This window comes from Bidens hawaiensis, unplaced genomic scaffold, assembly GCF_021521415.1.
Source record: "Bidens hawaiensis isolate Kalapana, Puna unplaced genomic scaffold, B.hawaiensis_p1.1 tig00007279_1, whole genome shotgun sequence".
Lineage (NCBI taxonomy): Eukaryota > Viridiplantae > Streptophyta > Magnoliopsida > Asterales > Asteraceae > Bidens > Bidens hawaiensis.
In genome coordinates, this window is record NW_027491504.1 from 419580 (window position 1) to 430275 (window position 10696).

General features: G+C 33.5%; 1 protein-coding gene across 1 annotated transcript; it reads left to right on the forward strand.

Moving 5' to 3' along the window:
• Positions 1 to 6164: 6164 nt before the first annotated feature.
• Positions 6165 to 10400, forward strand: LOC143634936 (uncharacterized). The gene is made up of 3 exons (XM_077102889.1): positions 6165 to 6222; positions 7899 to 8085; positions 10040 to 10400. The coding sequence occupies exons 2-3, from the start codon at positions 7904 to 7906 to the stop codon at positions 10224 to 10226; spliced, it is 369 nt and encodes a 122-aa protein (XP_076959004.1). The 5' UTR covers positions 6165 to 6222; positions 7899 to 7903; the 3' UTR covers positions 10227 to 10400.
• The last annotated feature ends 296 nt before the right edge of the window (positions 10401 to 10696 follow it).

Genomic DNA, 10696 nt, shown 5'->3' on the forward strand with positions numbered 1-10696 from the left:
TGGTTTGGCAAGTCCCCCGCGCGGCGCGGAGGGTGGAGCTTCATCCTACGTGCGGCTCGGTATGCTCAGACTTGGAACCCGACTATTTTGTCTTTTGTGACCCCTCGGAGAACAAAAGAATGTCACACCCCGACCAATGAAGGCGGAAACGTCGAGGCGCGACATGATTGCTCATTGCACAATGACACTATAAAGTTACAATATTTAAGCAACTCATTTAAATCCATATCATCAATAAATAACACAACAATTGTTCATACAAAATGCCAAATAGATAGATAAACAAATAACTTGTTCTTTTATTTTATAATATCCTAAAGCCAAGATAATAAGTTTCTTCAAGTAATCCAATCAAGCTAACATCAAACCTGTAACATTGCATAAAATAGAGTTTGTCAACACGAAGGTTGGTGAACAATTTTCATAGTTTTGGACAATAAGTATATAGTATGAAATCCACAACTAGTATATGAAAACAAAAAATAATAGCAACAATTTAGATAATAACACCGTCAATAAGAATACATTGACGAACCGTCAATAAGAATACATTGACGAACCGTCAATAAGAATACATTGACGACAATTATGAAATTGTCAATAAGAATACATTGACGACACCTTTCTATATGGGGATGCCATATATACTCGGAATTAATGTATGATCATACTTTGATGAGGCTACCCGCCTTAGCATTCAAGAATTTGCACATAATCATTTAAAGCATATAACACCAAATCGAGCATTTATTTAAGTAAACATATACAATACGTGTTGTGGTTTAAGACTCAAGTATAAATCATTTGAATTTGAATAAGTATGCAATGTCACCCCCAAAACGAAAGATGGAAAACGGGGGATGAAAAAGTACTCACATTAACAAGTAACTTGAAAGATAGTGTCGTGAATAATCACAGAGATCGGTTTAACGAGCAAGACCTGTATTAAACGGGTCTTGTGTTAGTAGGTAGTCTTGGAAGGGTTTAAAATAAAATACATGACAAATAAAGTAAATAAATAAAGTTTAGGATTTAAAATGTAAATATTTGAGAAATTAAAGAAACGAGTTTTGTAAAATAAGTTTACTCGAAACCGAGTCTCGGTATTCTATTCATTAGTTTTTTTCTTTTTTTACTCAACCTATGTTAAGTAATAATGTGGGTTAAAATGCGATATTGTAAAACCCTTGGTTATAAGAATACCAAAACGAGTGTTCGGGTTTGTCGGTTCGAGACTTGATAATTGACCAAGCTCACAGTTAACTTCCCAAAATAATAAATGTTATGAGATAACCCAATAAAATCAAAATAGACTTAACCAAGTATGTAGTTCTATTGTGAAGAACCTTAACGTTCGTTAAGCGAGTATACGACCTTATCGGTTCGAACTTGTTATAAGATCAAGTTGGTTACCGACATGCCAAGTATGTTTAGAAATTAACTAACATTGATTTAAAATATAATCTTGAAGAAAAATATGAGTTTTGGTGGCTAAAAACACACTTGTGTGTCTTAAGCGAGTGAACTCGGTTTAGTTCGGTTTTTGGTTCGATCCTTGACTCGGAATAAGACCGAGGATGGTTACCACATACCAAATTACCATGGAACTTGTAAAATAACTTATAAATAATAATACTCAAGTTTTACATTCAAAAAGTTAACAATAAAGCTTTTAAACAAAAGTTCGGTTTTTGGTTCAGTCCTTGACTCGGAATAAGACCGAGGATGGTTACCACATACCCAATTACCATGGAACTTATAAAATAACTTATAAATAATAATACTCAAGTTTTACATTCAAAAAGTTAACAATAATGCTTTTAAACAAAAGTTCGGTTTTTGGTTCGGTTCTCAACTCGGGATGAAACCGAGGCTAGTCACCACATACCCAATACCATGGAACTTGATAAATATGAACAATAAACTAAAATATATAGAAGTTAAGCAAGTATAACAAGTTATATGGTTAGATTTGTTAAATATATAAACAATGACTACAAAGTCCTCCATGTAACCTTGCCTTACTAGCCCAACATTTCAACCGGCCGAGACCGGAGAATTGAAAGACCGAAGGTAAACAAGGAGTGTATATTATATATATGTTATAACATCAAGCTTTAAGTATTGAGAAGTTAGTTAAAATGAAATATTAGCTTATGAAGAACAACCTTAGAATTCAAGAATTTGAGAGAGAAATGAAGAAATGAGCAAGCACAAATGAAGAAGATGGGTGTGTATATATAGGGTAAGTTTAATGGGTCTTTCATAAAGGGTGTTTCATGAAAATGGGTTGGTTATAGACCCAAGAAAGCACAAACTACAAATTGGTCCTTCAAGTCTCCATTTTGGTAGTTTTAGTCCCTGGAGTTCATTTTGAGCGTTTTCGGGGAATTTTAAGAACAGAAAAGGGTGTTTTTTTTTATCCAACAACTATAAAACAAATATTTAACATATAATTCATCATTTTGATAATATCGAAAGGTTCGGGATACAAAACGGGTCGGGTTTACATTAAGAATACAAGTATAAAATAACCCGAAATTGACAAATGTCACAAAGAAGTCCTACGCATGGCTCAGAGGACCATATGTCGGAAAAAAATCTTATAAACCCTATATAAATGATTTTATTAACCCTAATCGATTTATTGAACCTTTCGCCATCCCTCAGGGACCCTTGGGGCGATTTTGGAGCAAGGGAGTGTTTGGATCACGATATTGAAGCCGGTGCACGAGATTGATCATTAAGCGAGTCTTGGTTCATTTATTCAATTTTTCTTGCGTTATCTTCTATTTCCAGAACATGTATGTGCTTAACTATTATATTTTTGCTGTTGTTCTTGATGATTATCGGCTAGATTCTCGTTCTACCTAGGTTTTTGATAATTACTTTGTGATTTACGGATTTTTATCGGCTTATTGGATCTTAGTTTTTGGTTAATGCTAAAGTAAAGAACTAGATTACAATTGTTATGATGTGTATGCATATTTAGGTCTGATTTGTTGTCTTTCTTTGTTCCGCATGTTTTTGGTTGAATGTATTTCAATTATAGATACATGTTTAGGTCGCTTACTGTGTGTTTGTGATTATTTTATGGTTTTGCTAGACGTAGTAACACATAGGAGCATTGATTGGTGATTGGTTAGAACTTCATATTCTACCTATCTACATAGCTGACAAGTGAGATAGTCGGGTTATCTTTGAGGTTAAGAGTTCATGTTTAAACACTCTGCCAGGAGGTTTCCCTAGATTTACCTAGTTTCATTGTAATTCCGTGTTTATCGATTGTTTTTAGGTTACCCCTTGCACTTTTTGGTGTATTGAGATAGTGGAGACCGACGAGTAATCTCTCTTTTAGGGTACTTTATTATTGTTGGAGAGACTGACAGGTAATCCGACCAGCCGGTAAGTTTAAACGCCACTTAGAGTTTGCTTTTAGGTCACACCCAGAGAATGATCAGGGATCCACTAGGTTATCTAAGGGTGTCGTATTTTAAGATCCCGGTCCCATCATAATTTTCATAGCCGAGAGAAATCTAAGAGTTAAAAGTATGATTCTAAACCTAAGTAGTGTTTATCCTATCTTTGAGTTCGTCTAGGTCATAGTGTTGAAGTTTGTTAGTGTCGGTGTCAGTTCTGTCTTAATTAGTTAATTGCCCAATCAATAAAATCATTAAGCTTTTAGTCAGAGTCTAGTTTAGGTGACGCTAGTGTCATTTGGGTTCGATATCCGGACTTCATTAGGCTTTACTACAATCGATAGGTACAATTGCTTGTCTAGTGGTCTAGTATTAGGAGAGTAGACTTATAAATTTAAAAATAGAGTGTCTAGATTATGTTAAGTTTTTATAGACTGCTTTCAGCATATCAAGGTTTCATCACAGGGATCAAAATTATTTATTTATTTATTTTTGTTGTATACCTTTCTAGATAAACAGTTTACATGCTCACCAAAGTTTCGTGGTTGGTTAGACCTCCAAACTTTTCATGGTTTTAACTTGTGACTTGTCATTCATTTTTTTCTTGCCACATACTTTTTTATTGTCTTTATGTTATATATTCAGGCTATTTATTTTTTATAACGTTTAACATAAGATACTTTTATAATTTTTGAGTAACGACATTTTCGAGTATGTTGCTACGAAGAGTTTAGATTTATCTACGTCACACCATTAAAACGGAATTGTATTTGCAATAGAGTTTTTTCTTTTCTTTTCTTTCTTTTTTTATCGTAAGCTTTAGAGATTGTTGGCACGGTAGTAATGCCATGACATACCGAATTGATACCGTCCCGAAAATATCAATCCCATACCGATTCCGACCAAAACACATTGGTATCGATATCTATACCATCAAAATCGTTAGTAATATTGTATTTAAGGTTTTCGTTTGATGAAAAACATGTTTCAATATCCTTTTGACACGACTCTTTTGGGGTTTTCTTTACCCGTTGATATACCGAGTGCCAGTATTGCACCGAACCGATACCAACCAATTTCTTTTAATATTAAGATAAACCTTTTTCTTGTTATGGTGAACTAATAGTCATCACCGTGTGTTTATATATCCACGTTTTCACATTCAAGTTCATTGCCGAGTTCCCCACACAATGTGTACGTGTAACATGTTATTTTTGTTTAAACAGTCAACGAATCATTCAAATGGGCTACCACATCGGCATAGAGGTGCACAAACCAGTTTAAAACTCAAAACCGGTTTGGGTTGAAATCGATTCGGTTGGTCAACAAAAGTCAAATCCAGTTTATTACCGGTTTCGGTTCGGGTTAAAACCTGTTCCCTACCATGTTACGATCGGTTTCGGTTCGGGTTTTAATCGGTTTTTGCCTGGCTTTAGCCGGTTTCGGTTCGGTTAACCGGTTTGGAATATGTTTTGGTGGAAAAAATAATAAACCGGTTCCGAACCTATGGTTTCAATCGGTTCCAAATTGGTCTCTACATAATCGGTTTCAAACCGGTTCGGTTTCGGTTTGATTTTCGGGTCAGTTCGTTTAACCGGTTTATTTGCCCACCTCTACATCGGCACCCTAGTGACACTAAAACTAAATGATGTGGCCGAATAATAATAATAATAATAATAATAATAATAATAATAAGGGTTAGGTTCAAATAAGAAGTTTGATTTTCCTAAGAAGGCTAGGAAGGAGGGTATTTTAGTCAACACTTAAATATCAAAACTCACTTACTTTAATCTCAAAACCCACTTACATTCATTTCAAAAACCCACTTACATAAAACCCACTTACATCTTCACTCATCTCCTACAACCACCACCACCCCACCGCCACCACAACCGTCACCCACCGCCACCACCTTGCCGGAAAAGTCTGAAAAAACACAATGGAAAATACTATGAAAGACACAATGTAAAAAACACAACGGAAAAAAACACTATGAAAAAAAACACAATGATAAAAACACAATAAGAAACACAATTGTATGATACAATGTAAAAAATACAATGGAAAAAACACAATGAAAAATACTATTGTATAACACAATTTTGTAAAACACAATTTGGTAAAAGGAATAATATATTTGTTGTCTTTCTCTCTTCACATGCAAGACACATGCCAAATTCTCTCATCATTTTAAAATGTCCATAACTTTTTTTACGACGTTTTTATTGAAAAACAAATTCACCATAATAACGAGTGTCTTTTTATCTTTTATATGAGTACCATATTGTAATATAAAAATTAAAAAAAAATTAATGGGTTTTTATAAATTGTGTTTTACAAAATTGTGTTATGCAATAGTATTTTTCATTGTGTTTTCTTTTCATTGTGTTTTTTCCATTGTGTTTTTTACATTGTGTCATACAATTGTGTTTTTTATTGTGTCTTTATCATTGTGTTTTCTTTCATTGTGTTTTTTTCCATTGTGTTTTTTTGGACTTTTCTGACGAGGTGGTTGCGGTGGGTGACGGTTGTGGTGGCGGTGGGGTGGTGGTGGTTGTAGGAGATGAGTGAAGATGTAAGTGGGTTTTATGTAAGTGGGTTTTTAAAATAAACGTAAGTAGGTTTTGATATTAAAATGTTAGACTAAAATACCCTCCTTCCTCATAATAATAATAATAATAATAATAATAATAATAAATTTCCACAAAACACACACTCACTCCACGAGTCTCATCTAACGAAAGCCGAAAGCTTTGAAGTTGCAGACACCCTAATCAGCCATCGTTTCATAACACAATTTGGGGTAATTAATCATTCTCTTTATCTTCTTCAATCCATCCACATATTATTATTATTATTATTATTATCACCACAATCTCAAACACCCTTTTCGATTTGGGTTTTAGGGTTTTGATTCAAATTGCTTAGATCTGTTTATCATTTCATGTTAGATTTTGATTGTATTATTATTATTATTATATATTGATTGTTTGATGTATGAATTTGTTTATTTGTTGGCGGCTAATGTTCTTGATTTAGGGTTTCGGATTGCTATTAATTAATTGATTGGTTTAATTTATACTCGAAACTTCGGGTTGAAAGTTCGGGTTTTTTGGGTTTCTCGGGTTAGGGGTTTTTGGGTTTGGGATTTTTGAGTTTAAACCCAAAAGGTGGCCCGAATCTTGTTTTGCTGGCGGCTAATGTTCGGGTTTTTTTTCTTTTGCTGGCGGCTAATGTTCTTGATTTTGGGTTCAGGTTGAAAGTTCGGGTTTTTTCGGGTTCAGGTTGGATTAATTGGGTTTCGAGAATTTGACAGATAAATAATTTTTTTTTAAAGTAAAATGCTGAAAATTATAACGAGTGGGTGTAAACGAGCCGAAGCAAGCGCTGTTGGTGTTTTGGGATTAATTGAATGTTATTGGTTAGTTGATTGGTTTGTTCAATTTGGACCCGAAACGTTGGGGTAAAAGTTCGGGTTTTTGGTTTCTCAGGTCGGGTTTTTTGGGTTTGGGATTTTTGAGTTTAAACCCAAAACCCGAACTGAATCTGTCACGAGGTTTCCGGGTTTTGGTTTTATTGGGTTGGGTTAATCTGGTTTCGAGTATTAAATGGCTGAAACTAGGTGTGTAAATCGTGTCGGGTTGGCAGGTTGTATTATTTAACACTAACCGATTACCAACCCATATACTTATTCGTGTCGTGTACTGGTCGGCCCACTTTTTGAGTTTAAACACGAAAAGCGGCCCGAGTCTCTCACGGTTTTTTCGGGTTCGGGTTTTTTGGGTTTGGGATTTTTTAGTTTAAACCCGAAACCTGACCTGAATCTGTCACGACTCACGAGTTTTTCGGGTTCGGGTTCTATTGGGTTGGGTTAATTGAGTTTTGACAATTTGACTGAGAGAATTAGAAAAAGTAAAATGCTAAAAATTAAATGGCTGCAAGTAGGGGTGTAAATCGTGTTGGGTTGACGGGTTGTATTATTTAACCCTAACCGATTGCCGACCCGCATAATTATTCGTGTCGTGTACTGGTCGACCCACTAATAATCGTATTGTGTTCAGGTCGACCCATTTTATGTTCATTATAAAATTTATTTACTCCGATTCATATGAAATCTTTTTGTAACTTGGGTTTATATAGTTAGCTCGATATTAGAATAAATGAATGGGAATGATGAATTGATAAAATTATATAAAGGAATTAATTTAACTTTTAAATGTTAATAGTTATACGAAAAGTTAAAAATCAGAATATTTAAATTAATTTTTAGAACTTTTCATCTCTGAAATCAAAATATTAACTTATTTAAAACTCTAACGGGTCGGGTCGTTTTCGGGTTGACCTGTTTAAGAAAACAGTCTGTTTCAGCCAACCCAAAATCTGGTTTTTTTTCGTGTCAGGAATTGCCACCTCGAGCTGCAACTTTTATTTGAAAGATTGTTATTTGTGTTTTGATTGTTAAATTAGTGTTATTTGCAGACAAAATGGCATCAAAACTAAAACAATTGCAATCAAAGGCAACCCTAGCTTCGGAGTTCTTGTCGAAACATGGAACCACTTATTACAAGCAATTGTTGGAGCAAAACAAACAGTATATTCAAGAACCAGCCACTGTTGAGAAGTGCAATGAGTTGTCCAAACAGTTGTTCTACACTCGTCTTGCCAGGTCAAGCATTTTATTTTATCATAATTCTTATTTTACTTTCTAGCGGTGTCAACAAACCAAGCCCGAGCCCGAGCTTGTTTGAGTTTGAACTTGGCTCATTTAATGTACGAGAGCTCAACTCATGTGTAATTTTTCAAGCTTAAGCTCAGGCTTGGGAGTAACTTTTTGAGCTCGAGCTCGACTAGTTTATTATTTGTTGATTAATTTATATACATTTTATAATTATTTTTATACGTGTTTTAAATTTTAATTATAGTTTTTATGCATGCCAGAATATAGGGTTGGTATTATTTAAGAACTCTAAAAAAGTTAAGAACTCTTGGGAACTCTTAACAACCAAACATTTTTTTTTATTTTTTTTATATATTAACATTATTTAAGAGTAGTTTTATCATATTTTATATATATTTTGATTACATATGTTAATCACAAGTTTACATATGTGTAAAATTTATGTACTAACAAATTTATACGTGTAAAAAAACATAGATATGTATAAAACCTAATTTTCAGAATTGTAATCGTAAATATAAATATAAAAAAATGATAAAACTACATTCAAATAATGTTAACATACAAAAAATTTTATAAAAAACGTTAGTTTTCAAGGGTTCCTTCAAGTTCTTAAATAATTTATGAGTTCTTTAATGATGCTTATCCCCAGAATATAATATTATATAGTTATTTTTATCATAATTATACATAATAACCGAATGTAAGAAATAGGCTGTTTAGGCTTGCTAACCAGCTCAGCACGAGCCCGATAAGTGAAGCTTTGGCTCGTTTTAAACAAGCTTATGCAATGTATGTTTTGGCCACCCATGTTTCCAACCTTTTTCATTAAAGCAACCCGAGTATGCATGTGGTTTCATTTATGCTAAATTAGGTCACCAAATGTTTCAAGAAAAGAGAAAAATACCCCTGTATAAATCCATCAAAAGGCAAATATTTGGTTCAGAAAACCTAGGGTGCTCTGTTCTTATCATTTTACCATATTCCATTATAGTTTCTTGTTGGATTTGGTGTAAACGAGGTTTGATAAATACTTGGGTGGCCTATAAATTACTTACAACTTACGATACATGGGTGATCTTTAGGCCTGTAATAAAACCAAATGCTCAATGAACCATTCAACGGGAAGTTCGTTTAGGTTCGTTTATTAACTTTATTTAATAAATGAACGAAAATGAACAAAACATTTTGTTCATTTAGTTAAAAGAACGAACATGAACGCGTGCCTTGTCCTTTTGTTTATGTTCGTGAACGTCCATTTACGACTTACATTCGTTCATTTATGTTCAGCTATTTATGTTATTTTCGTTTACGTTTATTTATGTTCGTTAGTTTACTTTTGTTTTAAGTTTGTTTACTTTCGTTAATATATTTACTTAAATTTCTAGGCCCATTACAATTTGAAATACTTTTATTAATTTTTAGTCCCAAAATATTTTTGTTCACAGCTATTTTCAATTGGTGTTAGTTCAATCATTTTTGTTCATCTATGTTTACTTATGTTCGTCGTTTTACGTTCGTGAACCGTTTGTTTTTTTGACATAAACGAACTTGAATACGTTCATTTTTTTAACAATAAAACGAACTTGAACCATTTGTTTATTATTAACTAACGGACATAAACGAACTTGAATGTGTACATTTTTTTAACAATTAAACATGAACAAAAAAATCTTCTTTGTTTAATTTTTCATGTTCGTTTGAGGTTAAACGAACGAACATGTGCCACGTTCATGTTCGTTCGGTTCGTTTACAAGTCTAAGTGATTTTAATAAAAAAGATATATACGCGGGTGGTCTCTATATGCATTATTCTTATATAAAGCAACCGAAATGGACATTTTTATGAAAAATGTAGACATTTTTTAATTTTTGTTAATAAATGGAAGTAAAAAATGTCTCGTTAAAAAAACTAAAGACTGATTCGGTTATGCTTTTTGCAGTCTTCCTGCACGTAACGAGGCATTCTGGAAGGAAGTGAATCACGTGAAGGAACTATGGAAAAACAAGAAAGATTTGCAAGTTGAACAAGTCGGGGTCGCAACTTTATTTGGGCTCGAATGCTTTGCGTGGTTTTGTGCTGGTGAAATCGTCGGAAGGGGTTTCACATTCACCGGTTACTATGTTTGAATCTGCGACCATTTCGGTTCATAAAAGCTTGTCTCGAAGCAAAAATTGTAAGGTTGTTTTTCTTTCTGGAAAATGATTCCGTTTTATAAAGGTAATGGATTTATATAACGTTGACATTATTCGGTTGGAAATTTTGATGAAGCTGAGAAAAACAGTTGAAGGTTTGATTAATAATGTGTAATGACTTGTTAGTTTTATAAGGTTTGTTTTGATTGTTTCTGCTATGCACATTGGTTTCATTTGACAAAATCAAAATGATCATGGCACATGTTGATGTTGGCCAACAGAACCTAAGATCTTGTGCAGATTCAACTTTGTTTGACTTCAATTTTTATGAATTAGAGATCACATATGAGTTACCTTTTTACAAAAGGTAAATTGGTTTTTATTAATCTCAACTTGTCTTTTGGTCACTACCGGTCCTAACTAACGAATTGGTTGCTGACTGTCCTAACTTTTAACGTATTTGT